General features: G+C 39.5%; 1 protein-coding gene across 12 annotated transcripts in view; it reads left to right on the top strand.

The window, feature by feature from the left end:
* Window positions 1-24,451, top strand: part of LOC128803471 (poly(rC)-binding protein 3-like) — a 501,238-nt gene that overhangs the window by 428,760 nt on the left and 48,027 nt on the right. For all 12 annotated transcript variants that reach the window (XM_053970572.1, XM_053970580.1, XM_053970555.1 and 9 more), the window contains 3 exons: window positions 10,277-10,440; window positions 24,032-24,055; window positions 24,152-24,184. In XM_053970572.1, the coding sequence (XP_053826547.1) occupies window positions 10,363-10,440; window positions 24,032-24,055; window positions 24,152-24,184 (135 nt within the window). In that variant the 5' untranslated portion in view covers window positions 10,277-10,362. The remainder of the gene's footprint in view (window positions 1-10,276; window positions 10,441-24,031; window positions 24,056-24,151; window positions 24,185-24,451) is intronic.

The following is a 24,451-nucleotide window of genomic DNA, read 5'->3' on the forward strand; positions in this document are numbered from 1 at the left end:
TGCTGTTGGACTGGTTTCTGAGACAATTCCTTCTTTGCCTCAAGCAGCACAAGTGTGGTGTCCCTGGAGGGAGCCTGTGACTCACACTCCAGAGGCTGGTACCCATCCCCTTGTGACTCAAGGATTGGAGCTCATCCTCTTCCCTTTCTGAGAGGCTGTGTGAATTTCCCTTTCTTTAAAAACTTCTTTATTTTATTCATCTGGGAAGCTTGAATGGATTTTCAAATCATAGCCTTGTATATAACATCATGAAGGTGACGACAAAAGTGATATTTTTACTTGTTTATGTCAGAGGTTCAATTATATCAATATGGAATATTTTTATATTTTATGAAGTTAAATGTATCATCATTATTATTAGCCTCATTTCACTGAGCAACAACCATATTTGTGGTTTGAGTGAAACAACTGACTCATGTTTATCAAACCAGATATGTCTTGAAAACATTTAATTTACAAATAGGTTGGACAAAGATGTATTCTAGGACACATATAATTTCAACACCAATGGAAATATAAAACCCCAAATATATTTAAAAATCTCTTTGTTCTGTGCCCAGTGGGAACACACTTGATGAGTTAATGTTTCCTATTAAAGAATCTTCTGTATCTCCTCGACTATTCTTCTGGTTTGGGGAAGTTTTTCCTCTGATCAATACGAAGCTGTCCTTACTCCTATATGTACTGGCAAAGAAAATTATAAATCTCTATGTCTGTGAGACTGTTTTTATTGAAGATAAAAAACTCATTTAAAAATCATTATGTTCTTAATATTTGTTTATTAGATGACACCTCAGCAATGTTGTGCATAACGTTTTAAAATTTGTCCACATCTGTCATGTAAAAAATTATACCTTACTTGCTTGTCATAATTTAACATATTCTGTGCATATATGCATACTATGTTGAAATGTATCTTTTTTTTTTATGTATGCACATAAATCTTACTGTAAATATATTGGAAAGAGTCAGACTGTGTGAACAATTTCTCTGTTCTCTTGTACATTTTAAAAAATGGGAAAGAGACTTAGGCTTGACTGTCTTCTTGCAAGTACATTTATTTTTAAATCAACAAGCAAAGCTGTTGCTTTATTTGTTTTAAATTATATTAAGGTAAATTTAAAATCTAAACACTATTCCAGAATGAAATTATTTATTGAGGAAATGTCAGAGACATGCATTTGACTTCAGGGGGCAGAGATTATTTAACAAATATACCACACATTCACAATGTTTAGGTCATCAGAACGTAGGATTTTTCCAGGAATTGGTGTGGACCAAAAATCTCTTCTTATATGGTAGGCCATTCTTGTAAGTATCTCTGTGCTGGACAGACCACTATGCTTCTTGTGCTACTTGTACCTTCCCTGTGACTTATATGTACATTTCTTTATTAGATTTATTATCTCACACCATATGGAATTATTAATCCAAGTTAGTTGAAGTGTCTGTTTCTTAGTCAAGCATAAGCAAGTCAAGGCCAAATTTCTGTTTGAAAAAAGCAACATAAAAAATCCCAGAGGTCTGAGAAACATGGTGCTTTACTTGAGGGTTTGGAGCTACAGGATAAAGTGGCAGTTAAAGCTGATTTTATGCTTAAAGCTATGATTAGAGCTTTAGAGTCTTTGGTAAATAACTGGTCTACCATGTGCATAAATTGTCTTCCCTGATGTTGCAAACTGGCAGGTTCGTGATGAAGCTTACAGTTCATTTCATTGCTGCCATTAGGAAAGGAAAGAAAGCACCTTCTGCTCTGTCCTCCTGCTCATCCTCAAATCCTTTTGGAGAATATTTGTACAGAGTAATTTATAGTGGGCTGCCACAACTTTTTTGTGGAAGCCTTTATGTTGCATTAGTCCAGCATGTCAGCTTTTATCTACAGGAGCTTTTATCTGCCTTGCTTTTTGCACAGATGCAGAAGTGCTAGTTGGCTACTGGGTTTGTACAAAGCACTGGCATGCTCGCTCTGCTGCTTGTCTTGTAGTTCATGGGGAATTGTAAAGATGCTCTCTGCATTTCTGCCAGGGTAATTCTTTCCGGAATAATTGCAGAAAGAAGGGGGGAAAATTAAAAAGACGGAAGATACCTTTGGCAAAAGAACCACTGCTTTCTATAGCCTGGAAATTATTTACTTCCATAAGATCCCTGATCTGTTTAGCATTTGCTGAATATCATTATGTAGCTTTTCTAGATTTCCTGATACTTCATTTCCAGACATTTGATAGCGTTTATTACCTGTTTGGCATGTGATGCTTTCTGTTGGGATAACTTTTGATATTTTGGCAGTATGTAGCTGTCTATTCACACACAGAATAATATTTTGACATTAATTTATGTTAAATAAGTAATTTGTCATTAAATGTTGATAGTAGAAATTTTGTGAACAAGACAATAGTCTTTATTGTGCTTCTGTGTTTTCTCCTCCTGTAATAAATTCACATCTTACTGTTTATTCAAAAAACTTTACAAAAAACATTATTAGTAGAAGAGTCAATAAATATGTTGCTGATTACTTCCTTTAATAAATCAAAAAAGGAACAACCAGTGTAATTGCCTAAAGCTCATGCTAATTGACTAACGTGAGGAAAAGTGGTCCATTTTAAGAGCAGGACTCATATACATCAAGTTCAGTAGTTCAACATTCATCAGCTGAGAATACTGAGAATAGAAAAAATAAGTCTCTAATCTTTTTCTGTCCTCTTCAAAGATTATTTGACATTCAGTGGTCTTCAGCAAATGAGATGTCAGTTGTATAGGGTGAGGGCATTTCTCGTTTTAGGGAGAACTCAAAGGCAGCTGCAGGGAGAACACAAGGCAGCTTCTTCTATAGATAGAATAGGTTCTTCCTCAGGCAAAACACCATCAAACATACAAAGGAAAAATGAGTGTCACTTCACATACTTCATAAAATTTCATTCAAAAGGCAGCATTCCTGGAGTCTTGCCAGTTTTTATGCTTTCAATTGCCTATAAAAGTTGTTCTGTTATTTTTTCATCCTGTTCTTTTATCAGTTTCACATCTTTGGCTAAACTACTACTTCCAGCCATCTGTAGTAACTACACAGCTTAGCATATGACAGATAAAGAGATTTTTACAATATTTAATAAAAGGAGCACAGGGCTTGCTAAGCTGTGTAACTGCTTTTTGTTGGTGGCTGTTGGCTGGTGGAAGAATGTGTTACTCTTTAATCCCCTTTGACTTTTGAGGCACTATTTTACCACTTTAAAAACCCCCCACAAACATGTATTTTCTATATCTGTTTTTGTACTCAATTACTGCTCTCTTAGTAGCCCATATTCAGCTTACTTTCATTAGGTGTTATTTGTATCTCCTTGAACATGTAATTTATGAATTTCCTGAATCCTTCTTCTCTCTAGTGTTTAAATTTTATTCTTGAGCTGTTGTTTTATCTTATTTTACCTTTTTACCAAAGACCCATTGTGCCAACTGACACATGCAAGCTTTGTTCTAGTAACACAAAGAATTAATTTTCTCATCTTTGGATTTTTGGATTCACACCAACTATCCCCCCTACTTAAAATGGGCCATGATACAACCATTTAAGGGAGCCAGGATCTGCAGATCTTGTTCTCTTCATGAAAGAGTTAGAGATTAGCATTAAATCTATTTTGGAGATATAAATTATAAGGATGTGAATAAAATGTATAATCTTATTCCTTTGTGTAGATTCCTCTCTAGTAATTTGGGAGATGGAAGAGATAAAGTAGAAAGGTTGATACTGCACCTGTTTTTTTAGCTATTGTACATTAAATCAGGTTCTCCTGGTAAGGCTTCTATGTAAAACTGAAGTGCTCCAAAGCCTTATTTTTCCTTTTGCAAGTGGTTATTATTGGGAAAAAAATCCTCTGAAGAATTGTCATTATTATTACTGTTATGTTATTGTGGGCTTCCTTTGAGCTTTTTTAGTAACTTCACAACAATGTGGTTTTGTAACAGTGGATGTCTTTATCCTTCAGTTGACACAGAAAGTGAAGAAGTGTATGTTTAGCAAATATCCAGTTGTCTTCTTTTGCTTCAGCTGAGACTGTAAATATTATCAGATCATTATATCCTTTAATAATTTCTGAAAAAATGTTCCTTGAAACAAATTAACACAACTGCAGCTGAGCTGGTTTTGCTCTGGATTTCACCTGTAGTTGTGGTTGTTGGTTTTTGGCTGGTGGCGAGGGACAGGTTGGTTTTCTTTTGCCAGTGGTTTTTTTTGGGTAATCACACTGTTTAATCCTTTGACATCCAGAGATGTTACTTTCAAGTGAAAAGCCATAGATAATGGCTGCCTAGCTCATCAAAGAGCTTGTAAGCAAAGTAGTCATCTCCTTGTTTCATAGCACGAACCTGTCTGTGGCAGACAACTTATTTCTAATTTTAAGCTTTACTGTATGGCCAAATATGTCGACTCTACTGATAATGGCATCAGTTCTTGTCCTGTGGCAATTTTCTTATGTTCCTTATCCCTTCCTGTATTCCCTCCAGTTTAAATGAAAGACTAAAATCATGTCAGTAGCATAAGTCAGCCTCCAAAGAGCTGTGCTCTGCTGAAAGCACAGGTTGTTTCTTCTCATCGTGATGCCTGGCAGTGTGTTTCTTCCAATTCCTGTGAGGTCTCCCTCCACTTGGAGTATTCTGATCAAGAGGACTTAGCTACAGCCTTTTCATGACTTTCGTGTTTCATCTTCACGTTACTCTGCTGATGTCTTAGTCTTCTTTTTCATGCTCCCATGTCTATGGCTTAGTATCTGCCTAGTTATACCTCCTTTGGGATATTTCCATATATTATGAAAATGACATGTTTACTGTGAGAGACTAGATTTTCTCATGTTTTCCTTAAGGAAAAGAAGTTATCTTTTTCTAAACCTACAGATAACATGGAAACTATATGACTGAGTTTAACCATCCTCACATGAATTAGAAGTGGCTTCTCCTGAATGTCAGTCACTATCATTTCCCCATTCTTTTATCTTTTTTTTTTTTTTTTCAGTGGAACAGCTGGAATTTGTTCTTTTCAATTTTATCAGTAGATTCTTCCTTGCTTTCTTCATAATTACATTTTTCAGTTTGTGGTGATGAAGCATCATAATTAAGTTCAAGAGGTTTTGAGGCCCAAACACAGAGAATGCTATGCTGGGTGCTCTGGCCAGTTTCCTCTTTCCCAAGAGCTCAGATTTAACAACTGTAAAATCAAGATTTCACATAGCAGAGCAGGCTTCCTCCTTTAATATTTCCCGGTGGTTCTTGCTTCCACATTGATTTTTCTCACACTGTTCCCTGTATCAGCTATCTGAAGCTAAATTTCTCTCTTTCTCCCTGCCTTTCTCCTTCTCTTCTCTTTGCATCTCTGCTTTCCAGAGCATGCCTCTTTGACTGTGCAGCTCTGCCCCACCTCACCCTATGCACACTCTCTTTCTCTCGCTTCTCCCTTGCATCCCTCTGGATCTTTGAGAATAATAGCTCTCTTGGCAGATTCACGGATGTCAAATAATTTATTTGGGCTTTAAACTCGGAGATCAATTGCCTGATGTCTACCTTGGTACTATGTTGATTTTATTAATCTTTGGCATCCCTGCCTGCTGCTTTCTTACCCTGTGTGCCTGAAGCGGTCATCTTAACATGCATATCTTTTAGAAAGCACTGTGCAGCCATATTCTCTGCAATGGCCTGCTTATTTTCTTGGAGGGAATTAGCAGGCTTGAGGGGTAGGAAGAAAGGGGGTCATGAGGTTGGCTTTCCATGTCTCAGGCTTCAGGCAGCCATCTCACACTATCCCCTCAGCCATGAGGAGTCCTAACCTCCATGTGTGCGCATGTGTGGGGTTGTGTCACTGCCCTTCAGCTGTGTAGTTCATCTTGTAGCTTTTATTAATTCACTGAAATCCCCAAGAACTGTGTTGGGGTTTTGTAGTAGTCCGATAAACCTGCGACTTAGTTGCTTTTTTTGTTTTATTTGCCTAATCTACCCACAATTACAGAAAAGCCATGTTAAAAAATTGTGTTTAATAAATGTTGAGCGTGTAGGACCTGTGGGTATATGCCAGCTTGAGATAGCTAATACTAAAAATATATAGAAACATATACTTACAGATAAAAGGCATTTGCATATGACTCCACATCCATTTTGTTGAAGTTTTAAAAATGTTGTGATTTTTAAAATGCATTTGGATGTCTTTTACTACCTGAAGAAAAATGTTTGCTTTTTGCATGATAAACAGCAGTGGAAATGTCCACAAGACAATGGAAAAGCCCCAAAGGAAGTAAAGATCTGCAGTTTGCTGGGAACTACCTGATGTGAGCTACTTTCCTTTGTTCTGTGGGCATGATATTTTTTGCTTGTTACCTGGAGCTGCAGAGCCCCAGGTCTTGGACTTTGTGTATTCTAGTGCAGAGTCCCAAAGTCAGGAAGAGGATGTTGTCCAGCTGTCCTCCTGTCACTGCCAGCTCTCTGCTGAAGGCAGGCTAAAATGCAAACACCCTCACTCTTAATATTTAGCTGTGCCAGTGACTCTGCCTCCCTGCACAGTACTCTCTGCTCACCTGTGGAGTCTCCTGACTTTCCTCTGGCATCAGCAAAAGTGTGAAACAGTTATTTTTTTTCAGTCTGAGACTCAGCTCTCCCAGCCCCCAGAGTAGCCATAGGAGCTCACCGCACAGAGCTTGAGAAAGGAAAGCTGTCTGTGTTCACCCTCCTGTTTGCTCGCAGAGAGGCACACACAAAGCAGGAACACAGCAAATTGTTCATAATGCTGACTTTGCAAAGGAGAGGGAAATTATTTTACCAATTAAATATTCGCAATGCGCTTGTATATGACAGCAGTAGGTTTATAAATACATGGATGTCTTGCTGTCTGGTAGGAGGCTCTGTGGAGGGAACCATTCTCTTCCTTGTGCCATGATCTGACATCTGTATGCACTCAGAGATCAGCATGTTTGCAACATTGTCTGCAGAAAAATTTGATTAAAAAGTAAAAAAAAACAAAAACAAAAAAAAAAACCTTTAAAGTTAAAAGTAAAGAAGTACAACAACACATTTTATTTTAGTCCGCCTTTAAAACCAAAACACCCAGGTCATTAACAGTGCTGTAGGTTTACTCTGTAAAGCTGTAAATATTTTACCCAGAATACTTGCACTCTCAGGACAGCTGAGGCAGATGTGATTGACCTGGCATAGTAAAAAGTCTTCTCTCTTTGTGGTGTATGTGTAGCTTTTAAATATTCTTCTTTAGCATGTGAGACTGCCTTTTTGAATTAATTCCTTTTGTATCTCACACAGCTGCCTAACTCCTTGCAGGCACACACACTCCCAGCCCTCCCCCAGACATCTGTTCTGATTCTCAGTGCCAGGTGCCAGAGTTTAAGCTTGTTGGGAGGAGGGACAGTGACAAAATCCTTCATAAAATCAAATAGCTGTGTGTTTTCAAAAAATATTTGTGGTAGAATTTCATTTTTAATCTCTGGGTGTTAGCTTTTACTGCTGATTTTTTTTCAGGTTTTATCTGGAATAGGTCAGGCTCGGGTGGAGATTGGTTTGTTGTTGGGGTAAAGATTTTCCTTCATATTTTTTTCCAAAGTGATGCTGTAGCATCCCAGTAGTAAAAGGCCATGGCAACTGTAAACCTGTTTCTAGTCTGGAATTATTTTTCCCACATGGGAATACATCCTATTAGAAACACAACTGTACCTTCAACACTGAATTTTGATCCACAGAGGTCTTACATACCTTGCTTCTACTTGAAACACAGCTGTTCTCAAAATCTTCCAAGCATGCCCTAAAGCTGCCATCGGTTTCTAGAGGGCTCAGAGGGCCAGTGTTGCTCTCGTACAGTCCAGAATGACAAGGTCTAGGCTACTGTTTATGTACCAAAGTGCTCCTGTTTGGCCTTTTGGGTTTGGTTGGGTTATCTTTGACAGATCAAAAAATGCTGGGCTGTCAGAGCCAGGACATTTTCCTCAGCAAGGAGCAGGTGAGCAGCATGAGACCATTCCCTTTCTCAGCCTGGGAACAACTGCAGTCATCTCCTCTGCTCCACGCTCTGAACTTGTCAGAAGGGGCTGTCATGGTCATGCAGTTGCAGGTTTTTCCCTGAGATCTGCCTTGGAACATTTCTTGTCATCTTCTTGCACTCATGGTGCGTCAGAGACATGTCCAGGCTGCTTCTGTTTTCTGCCTTCTCACCCAGGCATCTGGCTTCTTGTCTCCCTTTCTCCAATGAGATAGGGAATATGTAATGTAAGTGATAAGCCTAGAAAGGTGAGATAAATGGATTTATATCAGTGCTGTGGTCTGGGTGGTGGAGGACATGGTACTAAATACCCTGAGTCCATGCTGGGTTAGAGGAAATCAGGAAGGTGGAATGAGGAGTTTAAGCTGCTCTTTCTCACTCTTTCTTTTCATCTCTCCTTAGGCATGTCTGCCACTTATTCTTGCAGTCACTGAAGGCACAAGAACTCTCTGTGGCCCTAGTATTCCTGTAGAGGCTTGAGAGAAAACTCTTCCGGTGTATTTCCTAGGGGCAAAAACATCAGGAGTGGCTTGGTCATTCATAGGCCCTGGCTGAAATGAGAAGTTTCAGCTTCAGAGAAGTGACTTGGTGTGATAGTCTTCAGATAAGACACAAAGGGCAAAATGTGTAACAAGGGGAAATTTCAGTGAGCAAATTTAAGCCACATAGAGTGGAGATCGTTTTTCCACCCTAATACTAAACATGTGAGACCACCACTTTTGGAGACCAGATGTATGGATGCAAGAAGGCACTAAACAAATTCATGAAGCTGACCACCAATGGCTGTGGAAAATGCAGGTCTGGAAGCAGTCTCCCAGGGTGCTGTGAATCACTGATTGCTGGCAGCTCAGCAAGTCCATCAGGAATCACTGCACGCATTTCCTGGGCTCTTCCTTTAAGAATTGCTGTTGATGTCTCTCACACATAACATGTTCAGCCAATGTGGACTTCACTTTGATCTAGTAAAGTGCTTAGTGGCTCTTAGGATAGAGCTTAATGAAGTGATAAAGCAACCTCATGATACTTCCTCCTGAGTTTTTAGGAGAATGATCCCATAGGCCCTTCCAATTGTTTAGTCCCATGCCTGAGCAGTCTTGGCGAGGAGAGAGCAGCCTGTCCCAACAGTGAAACAGTTGAAACACAACAAAAGTGTGTATAAAAGTACACACTTTTATACACTCCAAAACACAAAATGGGTGTCCCTAGGAGTGCTCATTAGCCAGTGCCCTATTTATATATAATGCAAAGCAAATATTTGGGAAACCCAAAGATGCAAAGCTAATAGGGTTGTTATAAAGGATGGGTAACAAAAAGGGATGGTTACTGAGAGGCATAATGTCTAAGGGTTTTATGCTCTATAAGATAAACCTGAAAAGGACAAAACTAAATAAGGAGTCGCTAAGTCTTTTCTACTACAGAATTTGTCTGCCCTTGGTAATATTCCTTCCTGCCCACATTTTTGTTTGTGCTGATAAATGTCCTTGCATTAATAAACTTATAATGCTGCTTGTTTATCCCTTCAAAGACAGCCCTTGCAGCTTTCATTAGCATTTTAGGATATTTATGGTTTTGTAAATGTCTGGAAATCTGCAATTTGTCATGAGGAATTAAGAAAAATCTTCCTTCCACTTAGGGCTGAAGCTCAGCTTTGGCCTTGGAGGGACTGAGCCACCTCTGGGCCTCACAGACAAAAACAAAGTCAGACAGTGCCCAGATTTACAACAGCAAGTGGCTCTTAGTTATTCAGATGTCTTTGATAATGTGTCATCCACTGTTGCTGGCAGGGATCAGTGTTTAGACTCAGAATTAATTTCTCTCTAGCTGGAGAGAAAACAAAAATATCTCTTCTGCAAGAGCAAAAAGAGAAAGAGGCAGTAACAAGGAGAGAAATGCAAACAGCACCAGGCACATGTGAAAGGCACATATATGCATGTAGCATATACACACTGCAGAGGTTAACAAAGTGCTCTTCAGAAGAAAACGTACTTCACTCTGCTCTGCTCTGTACTTTCAACTTTGAAATACAGGAAGCTAAGAAAATTTTAAAGGTTTCAAAAGGGAGTTTATCTTGTAATTGGTGAAGAGCTAAAGAGTTGGATGGGAGGGATAATAATCAAAGGAGCCTTTTCAGCACTAAACTGTGGTCCAGAAAATCAAAGGAAGGAATGTTAATTGGTTTGTACAACATGATATTCTCAGTTCAGAGTAGCTTCAGCCACTCAATGGTACTTTTTGTTTTTTTTTCTTTCTCTCTCTCTGTAGGTTGATTAAGTGAATAGAAGAAGGAAAAAAAAAAAAAGAACCAAAAAAACGAAGCTACTTTCAAGTATTGAAGATACAAGTCCAGGATGAACACGAAGGACGGAAAAGTGTCTGAAGGAGGTCTCAATGTCACTCTTACCATACGCCTTCTCATGCATGGCAAGGTGAAGCATTTCCTGTTGCCTGTGTGTTGAGTGTGTGTGCAGCTACCAGCAGAGCCTGGGCACTAGCATTGACAGAGGGTCTGCTCCTCCTCCACCTTGAGTCAAAAGCACCATTGCCACGGCCAAAAAATCACCCCCTGCCTTTCAGGGAATCCTGCTGAAGTTCACGCTGCAGCCCAAGCTCATTGAAACAAACCCTGCCTGTAACAAACCCATTTTGAGCGGATCCGGCAGCAAAAAAAATGGAGTTCTTCCATTGATAGCAAGCCAAATTGGGCAGACCCTTGCAGGAGGCTGACCTGCATACAGCTCGCCTTTCTCAGCATTTGCTGAGTTTTGCAGGGCCTCTTTAGGATACCAGAACATTGACTCATGTGAAATAATTGCCACAGATGTGGTGTCTATTTCAATTGAATGCAAATGGGGTCCAGTTCTTCGTTATTCTGGTGTAACATCTCATCAGAGTGAGCCCCCTGATATGCCGGGGGTTTGTCCAGGTCCCTGCGGGTTTGGGTTGGAAGACTGACTCTCATTTCCTTTCTGTCCAGTGCAGCACTTAAAGCATGCAGATAAGTGGGAAATCTGTGCCATAGACAAAGTGCCAATTCAGTATTGTCAGATTTAACAGTCTGGTTGCTGCTTATTTCATCAACAGATCATAAAGTGGGCTTTTAATTAAAAAACACATTTCATAGGTTTGTTTGTATTATTTGCATCGGGCAACTCCAGGCATTTCTAGGCTTAATGGATGAATGTTATAGAAAGGAGGTGGTTTAGTCTTATCCTTAACAGGGAACAGTGAATATATAATGCATATTATTCTGGAGATTGAATTTGTATCTATAAATCTAAAAAAATTTTTTACTCCCAGAGTTTAATTTTATAACTAAAATACTTATATATTTTTAAATAATGGATGTTTTCAACCTATGGTATGAGCACACATATGATAAACTCACAGCACAAATAGGACACTAAGGTATCTCCCATTGTATTTTACTTATGGAGAAGTGTGAGGGGGTACAGCTTAAATTTGCAAATTAAAACCCTCAGAAATTAGGTTATGTCAGATCAAATTATGTTTTTTCTCAGAAATGATCTAACCATTTTGATTTTTTTTCCCCTGAAATATTCAGCTTCAGGCAGGCATCTGGTGTGTAAATCTGCATCTTAAATAGGGATCTGTCAAACAAATTTAATAACACTCTCTCTTACAAAACCCACCTAAAATCTGTACACGTGTCTGTGCTCAAAATTAGGTCTTCAGGGTTGATTCTACTGGTTTCTGGTCCCAATCCATGAAAGCATATGAACACATACTTATCCCAGTGGGTATAAGCAGCCCTACTGGGTGCAGTCACATTCCCTTGTGCTTAAGTGATGGTGTTTTGGGCTTCTTTAATCATTGTCAGACTGCTCTGCTTGTTTCAGAATCATGCCTTTAAAGCAAAAATGAAGTATCTGTCATTTTCAGGACATTTTATTTAAACTGTGGGCTAGGATTATTGGGATTTTTTAAAATCAGAAATGAAATCAGATAAAGTTCATTTTCTCTGTTAAACATTATTGATTTTGTGTGCAACCACTTTTAACAATAATGGATGTTATGTGTCCAGTCTTCAATGCATATGTAGCCCCAAGGGTCTAAATTAAACCCTCAAAAGCTACAAAGTTCAAATTTTACCTGGATCTATACCATGCATCCTCAGTTAACAAGGCACGATGGGTATTCTGTTAGCTCCACTGTGCTCTAATCATGTATCCTATTGTGCCTAATATTGGAAAGAGTACATTGAAGCAGAATTTATTTTGGTGATAAAAGTCAGACGCTTTCCGTTTCTTTGATGTCATTTCTGTGTTTTAGAAATAATACAGAGGAATGAAGGATGTCTGAATCAATATGAACTCAATGTGAGAAAGCATTCTGAAAGCTGTATGTGCCTCTGCAAAAGAAGAAACACATTTCTAGACTTCCTTGAGATTTGTTGTGGTAATGACATCAGTGGAAATTGTTGATCTCTAATTAATATTTCTAGACAAAACTGTTTGTCTAGAAGCAGAAGTTGGTCTGTAAATAACTGGTCATAACTTGAGAGAGAAGAGGGGAAATAAAAAGGTTTTTAAAATAGCAGGAACAAACTGAATTCAGTTATTTTTAAATTAAAATAATTTAAATGTTATTTATTAATGCATTGCATGGAAAAATGAGAACCTCTCCCTACTAACTTTAACTCTCTATCTCTAAACCATTATTACCAGTGTACCTTTGCATAGGGAAGGCCTATGTGCTTTGTGTTGTTTGCTTGCATTTTAATTAGAAATCCATAACTTGTGCTACTGTGCTTGCTTATCTTGACTGTAAGTCCTGCAGACTTGGGAAATTTTCAGCATATACTTTTCATGTGATTTGTATAGAGGCTTTAAGTCAAGAATGGACATCTTAATGAGGCAATTAAGGTAAATTCTATACCTGCAGAAAAATGAGGATTTGTATGAGTAGCCAGACCTCTGCAAGATGGTAATGAATAAAAAAACCACCACAACAAACAAATTATGTGGCAAAACAAAAGATATTATCATGTGGTGAAAGGAAAAGAAATAGGAAGTCCTGAGCTCTGGGAGAACCAGGACCAGTGTCTCCGCAGGGCAGGTAGGACACCACTGATCAGCACCTTTGCTTTATCTTGCTTTGGGGAAAGGAGTGTCTGCATGGCCAGCTGAGCTCCTGCCGGGCTTTGTGCAGCCTCTGGCTGAGGAGGCTGGGATAGCCCCTGGGAGCACACAGCATAGCAAGGTTTGGGAGCAGCCAGCAGGCAACAAGGCAAGGCACAGCCTTGTTATTCTCATGGCAGAAAACATGGTGTTAAGGGAGGGCAGCAATTATTTTATCAGTGATAGTGGAAAAAGAATTTGTGCAGGCCCTGCAAAAAGCCAACAGCTGTGAGGTATGAAAGGTTAACCTCGGGGTAACCTCAGTATTTCCAGGGCCTGGTGTGAAAGGTGTCCTCCTGAGCTAGGACTTTCAGAGATTTTGTGATTATGTTAGATGAAAGGCCTAATTTTCATCTTGTGCCATGTTACATCAGTGAAAAAGTTACGATGGTGTTACAGCCCTGAAGAGAAATCATGAGCAACACAAAACATTTGTCACATTTTCTTGTGATGAATTAGAGGGCAGGTGTGGGTGAGGATGCTGCAAGGGCAGTGCTTAGGCATTCCTTGCATCCACTGAGAAGCAACTGTCAGTGTTTGTAGGAAATCTCAAAAGCAAGATTAGGAAAAACTTGTTACGAGGATGTGCGAGGGGAGGAGGCTGCCTGGGCATGCTGCACCATCCATCACTGAAGGTTTCTAAGAACAAGTCAGACAAAATTGAATTCATCATGTAAAGCTGCACTTCACAGGCACTGCAGCCTCTGCTGCTCAGCGCCTTTCTGTCCGAGTTACCTGAATGCTTCTCCAGAGGGGTCAGAAACAGAAGAGCCTTTTGAAGGACACGCAGTTAGAAATATAGAATATGTTAAATAATGCAGATACGCATTTTCATCCTTTATTAATGAGGATGATGCAAAACATTAAGAAATAAAGCTGTTTCATACTTTTCAGTAGAGAAAAACAGAGAATATTAGTTGAGGCTGTTTACAGTGCCCTACTTTTGTATTTTCCATCTGATCCTTGCTGTTTCTTGAAGTAAAATAAGTAAAATCACTGTGTAGGAAAGAGACGTGAATGAATATGGGTATTTGATTATCTGTGTCTACTTCAAAAGTATACTGGGCAAGATTGCAGTATTGCAGGGATTGCAAGATTTCTGCTTCCAGCAAAGGCAAGAATAGCAATATTTGCCCAGATCAGATCACTGTTTTTGAGGAGTGTAAGAAAAGCAAATGGAGTGTATGTGCATTCATGGGCAAACAGCCCCCAGCTATCAGAGCCCTCTGTATGGAGAGGCAGAGCTCAGGCCCCAAAAGAGCTGTAACTTTTACTTTTTCTTCCTTTCTAAATCTTTATAAAGATAAAAATTATTTTGGTTCTTTGCATATCATAGGATATAGGTGTAGACCTCCATACTTCTTACCATTCCTTGCTCATCTTTTGCTGAATTTTCTATTCCCATGACTTGTGGCTGATTCTTCCTTGTTTACTGCCTCAGGTAATGAGATTGAAAGACTGGAAATTGTAGCCTTGCCCATATGTTGGGTGTCTACCAGCATATGTTAGCACTTGACATCTGCAGTGGTCTTGAACTAGGTTTGGTCAGTTCATGCCCAGAAAGAAATAGCTGTTGAAAAAGCACCTATTTTGACTATACTGGATAATGATAACATGATTTTGGACTAGTTTGGTTTTCTGCACAGCCAGTATTAACAGGCTAATTAAGACTTTGGAGACTCAACATTAAAGTTTAATTTTAGATGTGGACGGTAAAGAGACTGTGTCAGTAGAAAGGTCTTAAATCTCAGGAAAGCAGCTTAGTGGAGATTTAAAAGCCAGGTCCATGAGGTGTAACAGGAGAAAATGTTCAAATGGGCCAACATAGAAAGGGCAGCAGGTCACACATCTACTACAAGATCCACCTCCATCTCATAGTGGTGGTGCAAGAATCTCTGCTTCCTCCCTCCAGTACAAACCTGCATGAGAAATAATGCATTGTTTCCAAAGGCACCGTGTGAACGTGTGCATTGATGAAATCATATTGGGTGCAGTGGAGTCTGCAAGAAACCAAAGTAGAATATAGTAATGTATTGAGCCTGAGGAATCTTTTAGAGAAAGATAATGGAGTTCAGCAAAATGGATTAATGAAGTCAGATGGTTAGGAAGAACAAAGAAATAATTTACAGGTAGGATGAAGGAGTGAAGGGAAAACTGGCAGGAAAGTAGGACTCTTGCCAAATACTGAGAGATGTAAATTGGAGAGTTGAGGCAATTAACTGGAGAAGGTAATTTAGAAGATACATGTTCAGTGACAGAGGGAAATCTGGAAAGCATAAAAGGCTAAAAAGCATCAGATGTGTCAGTGTCTAGAGAGTGGCACATTTGGGATATGCTAAGTTGGAGAGGAAAGCTATTTCAGCAAAAGTGTGTGCAATTTTGGATGTATGGCGTTGGTGCATCATGGGGCAAGGAGAAGGTAATTGCTTTACTGTTCTTCTGGCAGAATCACACCTGCAGTTCTGTGCTCAGCAGCAGGTGCCATGTGTGTGAGTGATGGTGAAGACTGACAGAGGGGGAATTCACAGAAAAATAACAAAAGTTTTAGGAGACTGAGGAGACTGTGCCTAGCTTTCTTCAAACATTCTCATAAATACATATTATAAATAAGAATGTCATGGTATTTTGAATGCTGCAAGTGCTTGTGGCTGGAAATAATGATATAAAATACTATTTTGAAAATTAATCTAATAAGGGAATCCCAAGAAAAAAACTGGTATAGAGACTTTTGTTATGTTCTGTAAATCTCCTATGCAAATTTTAAATATGTCCAGTAGAGAGTAGCACATGTACTATTAGATTGTATAATCTGCATTGATGGAGGAAAGATATGATGATTGAATGGAGCTTTTCTTTACATAATGCCATTTGCTCAATGATGCATTTCTCATTCAGCAGCAGTGAACTAGAAAGATGTATCTTCAGTCAAATGTTTGGGTTTGGACAAAACCCTATGAGTGCCTTAGTACTTACAGCGTAATTTTATATTCCCTGAGGAACTCAAGGTATCTGAGTTCAAAATTATTTCAGCAGGGTCAATGGGTGACTTTTGGCGCTGGAAGCACTGGTTACAGTGACTTACATCCAGCTTCAATGGTGACTTTCAGGCATGTTGGTGATTATTTTGTGATGCTACATACAGAATTTTTACAAGAAAAAGAAAGAAAATTTAGATTCATAAAGTGATGGCTTACACTTAACAGCTCAAATACAGAATAAAATCATTAATAAAAATTGCATTTTTCATTAGTACAGATAATACCATTTTAGTATCAGAGATTTCTGTTAGTGGCCACTTTTTTGATGCCTGATTGATTAATTGCCTTCCTGAAAGACCATAAAACAAGTACAGAAATTAATTTTCCCCATCTTAAAAGTAATGACCTTCTCCTTTTCCATTTTTTATTTTTTACTTATTGAAATACAGAATGCAACAAAGTAACTTTAAGAATCACCTTGTCAGTTATACAATCCAAGCCATAAAATGCCAATCAAGCCAATGTTTGTTCTGTTCTTTCTAGTTTCCACAAACACTGTCAGGGTATTATGAGGATTGACTGTCCTGCCTATTGCTATTATAGTTCCTGTTGTGTTTGCTTGCATTACTGTGATACCTGAGAGTCCTGGTCATGGAACAAAACTGTGCACGCAGATGCACAACACAAGATGGATCTCTTCTCTGTGTTTTTGTAGGAGCAGTCAAGATACTCTCACTAGCCTCAAAAATCAGCAGAAAGGAAGAGAGAGAGTTCCCCCAGCCTCCGGGCACTCTCTACTCCCAAAAACAATCTCCATAGCTGAGTGTTCCCACTTTTACCAAACAAAATCTCCCCATCAGTGCATGACTGTAATGAACTGAGATTGCAGAAGGTACTACTCGATGCTGCTGCTTCAGCATCACAGGTGCAGGGACAAGCACAGGGACAGAACTGATTTTCGGGTTGGTTTTGGCAGGGAAGTCTGGGAGCTTAGGTGTGAAACTAAATGTAAGCTGGCTACCCATCTGCTATTAAAAAGCAAAGGAAAAATGCTCATTGGCACAGCTGCCCAAAAGAATGTTAAATGTACTTGCAGAAGATGCATAATACTGAAGTCTCCATTAGAAAAAACATGATTTTTAGATTTCCTTATGCATTACCATATTTGTTAGCAAAAGATCTGCTTCAGTAAGGAAGGCCTTGGACCACAATGCCTTTCTAAATTAGGGCTGTGAGCATCAGACAGTGACTACTGAAGCATCACCTAGGAACATGAGATCTCCCATGGCAGTGTGGCTAATCCCACGTAATCCCAGAACACAAATCAGATTCTCAGTTTACCCAAGGTGGCCATTTTTGCTCTGAGGCTGACACATTATGTCATGTTTCCAAAAACTGACTTCCAGTCTTTGAAAAATGCTGATGCCCCACATGCTCCCATGCAAACACATTGTTCAGAATGGCTTTGTGGAGCATGTTCTTGGGGTCTTCCACGCAAGCATATTCATGAGCTTAGTTGACTATTGGCAACTGTGTCCTCAGGTGAAGGTGAGGAGAGAGAGAGTTGAGTGATGTTAATGCCTCCTTATGGATGGGAGAAAGACAACTGGTCTCAGTCTAGAAAACTTTATCAGCACAGCTGTTGTGTGCTGTTGCCAGGACCCATCCTTGTCCCATGACAGATGCTTCCCCACCATGGAAGGCTGTATTCCTTTCCTTTCAAAGCTGTTTTGTTTGTAGACTCCAGCGCTACTGGTTCTACCTTGTCCTTGTCCTTTTTAGAAAGCAGGTTAGCATGTGCAATCAGAGCATTGCCTGAAGGAATTTCAGGCTTTAGGATGGAGCCTGTGCTTCATTGGATGTTTTGAGGTGAAAGCATATACTCCTATATTATTTCTTAAATGTGTTTTCCTTCTAGACGTGGCTTTATCTCAGGGATCCTATGAAGTTTTTGTTCTGTTTGCCCCATAGCACAGATAATAAAATCAGCATGATAATAGAGCAAGACCTGTGTGTCTCTATGGTCCCACAATAGCTACCTGGTTTTGTTTTGATTTTCCAAGACTCAGTAATTATTAAACCAACCTCACACTTAGAAGAAGTAATGGAATTTCACACTTCATGTTTACAGATCAAAGGTTAATCTTTAAACCAAGATTTGTTGTCATTTATTAAGCCTCTTGTTTTCTTAAAATGACTGATTTCTTTCTCTTGCTATTCAAAGGACACACGAGATAATTGATTAGGAAATAGGTTTCTTCTACAGCCAGTTTTATATCTTTGTTTAGTCATTCTTACCATCAAGAGCTCTGCAAAAGCCTTCACAAACAGGAATTTTTGCTGCCCACTTTTGTTCTGTGGGTGCTGCCTCATCTTCACCACAGATGATGCACAGTCTGCAGAAATAGCTTTCTGCTCTTTGATGGGTCCACCACTTCCCAAGTGTTCATTAAGAGCAAAATTCATCACATTCTTGTGAATAAGGTGTGCAAATAATGTTATATGCTACATTTCAGCATGAAAGAAACCATCCCCTTTTTTTACCATTGCTTTTCCTCAAGTTATCTGCAGTGAATTGGCTTGTTGGTTAGCAATATACTTTATTGATGCTGGGCAGTCTCCCAGGGTTTGTTGGTGAAGTTCAGCTCTTGTTTTATCTACTTGATTAGAAATTTTCTACTAAAGAAAATCATAATGACAACTCTGTCCCCCAGGCTTGAGAATTATCTTCAGGCTATCTGAAATCAGCATGTAGATTTCAAATTTTCCTGGGGTTTTCCAAAACGACTCTTTGAGCACAGGTGTGAGACTCCCGTGCTTGAGATACGGTCAGCAGGTGGGAATGCCCTTTGGAAGTCATTACCTGGGCTGGGTATGCAACACCATCTGAAACTCAGGCTCCTTTGATGAATTTCAGGATAGGCACCCCAAATTCCTTCCTGTCATTCCTTGAAGGAAAGTTGATACTCGTCTGTTTAGTGCCTGCATGTATATATTGACTTTAAATACAAATAAACAAATATACCTGTGTATATGTGGGGATGGATCAGTGGGTGTAGGCAGACACACACAGCATTTTGGAGTCATCCAGCATGGGTGTTGTAGCACAATTGTGTCTGGAGAGTGGGTGTTTACATGTTGAGGCCAAGGAGCCTAGGTAGTGCTTTTAGCTCTGGCATCAGTCTGCCACATGGGTTGGCTTGGACCTGTCTTTTTTCCACTGAGTTTTAGTTCCCCCCTTTATAACTTCTTTTTGTGCACTTCTTTTTGATCTGCTGTTGAAATGTGATTATGTGAAACTCAGTAATTGTTATCATATAACTTTTTCCACTATATTTACATGTGGATGCTTAGTAAATAAATCAGTCTGAGATTGATGATCAATAGCTACTGCTAGCTTATATTCCCGAGTACTGGAAAACAGCAAATAATTCAGGAGTTGTTAGTATATTGTAATAGGCAATTATTTGCTAGTGCAGCTGGATCAAACACTTGTCTGACCTGCTCTGAGGCTGAACTTGACATCAGCTGTAGAACTCCTCTCACCAAACTTGGCATATGTTAGTGTCAGTTTAGGCTGCTTCTTCTGCAGATGAGAAGAAGCAAAAACCCTTGGGATTACACTTCTTCCCTCCTTTAGGAACAAAATATCCTCTACTATCTCTCCCTGGACTGCAGTGAGGGTTGGTTGCCTGACTTACACTGAACTCCTAACTTGTAATGAACCAATGTAGGTGAGAGACGTCTTATGCACTTAACTACAGCACATTTGATGTCTGGCAGATCTAGAAACATTTTCTGAAGAAGATAAAGCCATTAAAGTAACCTTGGTTAGAAATAATGCTAAAACTTGAGTGTCATAAAAATGATGTTAGGTATCTCATTTAGCAGTAAACTTATTTCATGGTGATATGAGAAACTGTATGAAACAAATATTGGACTGTATAAAGAAACATGAAAGGTTTGGTGAAGTAGCTTCGGTAATTTGAAGAATGAGGTGAAAAGAGACTTTTGATTTAATCTGTGGTTGAAATAGGTTTCTCATGATCTGTTGTCACTAGTACTTTCTAGGGTATTTCCTAGAAAAAGCTAAGGCCCAGAAAAGTCTGAAGTGACCCATTTAAAAACATTCTATATTTCTGTTTTTTTCCAGTAATTTGTATAAAGCAAAACTCTGAAAAAATTCTGAAATGTTCATGTAAAGTTAGTGCTTCTCTCTGCCCCTGTGACCTTACCTCACATTGCCAAGCAGAATCCCATCTCCCAGGGGAGAATGAGAGGTGGCATTGGCTTGGATGTTTTGAAACTGGCTTATAGAATAAGCTCTAAAGTCACCCTGTGATGAGGGGAAGATTTAAAGTACTCCATATGATTACAATGTCATTGCTAGCACGTTCCAAGGAACTGGTCACCAGTCTTACTCAGTAGTATTCACACAGTTCTTTCACTCATTTCTTTTGTAGCTTGTGCTCTTAGTTAATAAATAACGAGGTGATGATCGGCCATGTAGAATTCCTGTCCCCACTGAAATCCAATGCATAACTCACAGAGAATTCGGTGAAACAAGCAGCCTTGAGAATCTTTTTATTCTGTGCTCCCTTTTGCTTGTTTAAATACTCCTCATTCCCATGTTGGAAATGGACCATCTTTTTTACCAATGCTACAAACAGTGCATTGCTTTTCTGTCCCTAAAGCAAAGTATGTTCTCCTATTTCCAAGGAAGACATTTTTGCATTTATTACCCATGACCCATCCATTCATTTCTGAAAGAACAGCATCTCTCATTAAGACCCGAGATGATCAAATGGATTGGGACAGATTTTGTATTAAGTTTATACTGACAGAGCCTTGGAGGTTCATGACTAGGCCTACATATTCTAATGAAACTTCAGGTATACAAAACCCAAAGTTGTACCATGGACTGAAATATAGTTGCTTGCCCATAGCAACTGAAACAGAATGTTCTTGCCCCTAGCAAAACGTCCTTCTACCTCCTAAGAATTTGTTTTATGATGAAAGTAATTGTTTCTGAAAGCTGGAACTGAGAAGAGTGGAATAAATTTTTAAGATAAAACTGCCAGATGTGCTAAGTGGTCAGATAGAAACTAGTGGACATGGGGAATTCCCAAGACTTGTCATCACTGAAAGCCTTGCTCCCTGTATTTCCCATTCAGCAATTACTGTGAGATTGGCAGTTACAATGATAATATAAAATACAGTAAGGTCTTGAAAATCTGGGGGAATGGGCATCCCAGATTTGTGTCACTGCTAACAAAAAACCTGCATCTCATTTGAGAATCTTCACAGCATGCTGGTATGGCTGCCTCAGCCACAGGAAAAGGTGTGACCTAAATTCACATATTAAGAGACTATTACAATAATTTAGTTATAAGACAGAAAACTGCAGAGAATCCTTTCATTCCCATTCTCACAGAGCTGCTTCTCTGCATTGTATGTGGACAGGTGCAGATACCTCTTAGTCTCAAATGGACACAAGCAGCTTTGCCAAAAGCACTCCCATAGCTGTGTGAAGTGTAAAGGTCTACTCTACATAGGCCAGCAGAACTGTAGCTTTGTAAAGCAGATACCACTGGAAGATTTGCAGCTCCTGTCTGGACAATATCTGTTCTCAGGTCAGTGTGTACAAGAGTGCAGAATGCCATCTTGAAAGAGCAGTTGGAAGAGAAATAAAAAACGAAAATGGGAAAAGCACAGTTTGAAAATAAACCTGAGAAGGGGCCTCACAGGACTGAGGAGCTTTGTGGCTAATAGGGCATTGACTTCACTGGGAATAAGGCTATGACTGAAGAATCACTGACCAATGAGGGTTGGAAAGGACCAACAAAGGTCTCCAGTCTGACCTCCTGAATCAAGCAGATTGCATTGGAGCAGATTACACAGGACCTTTCCCGGGCTGGGTTCTGACACCTTTTAAGAATGATGATTCTCTGGGTGCCTCTTTCAATGTCCAGCCATCCCCATGGTAAATTTTTTCCTCACATTGTGTAGGAATTTGATATTGTAGCTTGCTGCCCTTATTGTACACTGCAGTAAGACTCCCCTGTCAAGTCTTTTCTTCTTAAGAACAAATGTTCTCTCAGCCTCTCCTCATGTGTCCTGTGCTCTGGTCCCTTGACCAGCTTGGTGGCCCTGCATTGAATTCACCTTAGTGTGTCCTTGTCTGTCTTGTACTAGGAGGCCAAAAGTGGCCACAACCCTCCAGGCATGCTCTCACAAACAGAATGACAAAGAGCCATTTGCCCTAGCCTGCTGGCTACACTCCTGCTAATACAGTCCAGCCTTTGATTGATCAGGGGTGCACTGCTGATGTACTCATTTATTTATTTTATTTATGTTTATTTATTATTTATTCTTTATTATTATTTATTTATTATTATGTTTATTTATTTTATTTTATTTATTTATTATTTTATTTATGTTGAAGTTCTGAGTTAGGACCCTTGGGACTTTTTCTGCAAAGTCAGTTTTAAGGTAGCAAGTTTTTGTCCAGCTTGCCCTGCTGCATGGGCTTTTTCCATCGCAGACATGGGGCTTTTCATCTGACTTCGTTCTACTCTGTGAGCTTTCTCCCAGCCCAGTTTTCCAGCCTGTCCAGCAGTGTATTGACTGTTCCCCTCAGTCAGGTGTTGTGTGCAGACTTGCAGAGACCATAAAGGAACGGTATGCCAGAGTTCACTGAAATAGGTAACTTTGTCTCACTGAAAAGTCTTCATGTCTTGTGAGCAGGATGTGAGGAGTTGCAAGCAGAAAGAGCTTTGTGTTATGAGCTTATAAACAACTGGCAAAAATAACTCAAGGTCACTGTAGGTAGTTCTTTCCTGCAGAGTGAAGTCAGTACCACTTTATCACGAGTCTATCACTGGATAGAGTGTTGGAGGACAAAAATTTCAAAAATTCTACACTTTGGACTGTGTTCCAGGATGGATCACACTGAAGTGTATGGACTGGGTGGGGGCAAGTGGTGTATCATACATCTGAGACAGCTCAACCATCTGAGGCAGTCTTTAACTGTAGAAGTAGATTTTGCAATCTTAGTATAGAAGAGCAGTTTATTTTCCTTTAGTTGGTCTCTCCATCACATGATTTCCAGTTTGATGTCACAGCTGCATGATTTTTGTAACATGTCCAGACTATTCATTTTATTGTTAGTAGTTTCATTTTTGCTACCTGTTGGTTTTATTCACCAAGATTTTGATTTTTTTTTTGTTTTTGATTTAACCTTTGAGATGTTACCAGAACTGCCACATTGTTCCCCTGCCACTATATGTTCTGCCACTATATGTTCGCTGCCACACTTCTCGGTATTTTCTTTCCTTTGGTGGAAGATTGTGGGAGCCCAGTAGCAATTCCCAAATCCCTAAAAAGCGATTAGCAGTTATTGTTTTCTAAGTGCTTAATAGGGAGATTAAGACGGGCCACCAGGTGTTTACACAATAACACTCTGTAGCATGGAAATTCAGCTCTCACTATTACAAGGCGTAAGGAGGGTAAATACCTTCCGTTGGAGAAACCAGCAATTATTTTGATGCTTGTATTACACCTCATTTTCTCCAGTAGATTGTGCAGTTCTGTTATTTCTTAACTTTTCATTCCCTGATAGGGGTTTGTCTGTGTTTATAGTAGCAGGATTGATCTGTAACCATGAGATCGGTTTCTGTTAAAAGTGTTTTTCTTACACGATCACTTGGCTGCAAAGCTGCATTTTTAGTCCATCCCTTTGTATCTAACGTGGCATATTTGTATACAGCAACAGTGGAAGGGAGCTATGCTTCACACTGAAGGTTTGAAATAAATTGTAGTGAAATAGCTTACGAACAGCACAAATGCTCTTCTATAACAAATCGTATCATTCACAGTGTCTCTTTTTTTTTCTGTTTCAGGAGGTTGGAAGCATTATCGGAAAGGTCAGAAAATAACTTTATATTCATGTCAAACTATTGAATATCATTTCTCTTTTCTTAGCCCAGGCTAACGGGGCTTTTTTTATGCTTCTTTAACAGAAAGGTGAGACAGTGAAGAAGATGAGGGAGGAGGTAAGACAAGCTTTGATGTCTTCACTTGCTCTCCTTTCCAGCTCAGAGAACAGTGAGTTCAGCATGTGCAGACCGATGCTGCCATCAAGTGGACCGATCGTTTAACATCCCCGTTCTTTGCAAGCAGTGGGGTATAAATATGCTGGCCTAAATTAAACATTGTTGTTAATGTAACCTCCTTATCGCTGCAGCAGTCTGGAGTCTTTCATTCCCCCAGCGATGTGCCTGCTGCGGCCTTATCTCAGGAACAGCTCACAGCATGGTTCT

Source organism: Vidua macroura, chromosome 1 (assembly GCF_024509145.1).
Source record: "Vidua macroura isolate BioBank_ID:100142 chromosome 1, ASM2450914v1, whole genome shotgun sequence".
Lineage (NCBI taxonomy): Eukaryota > Metazoa > Chordata > Aves > Passeriformes > Viduidae > Vidua > Vidua macroura.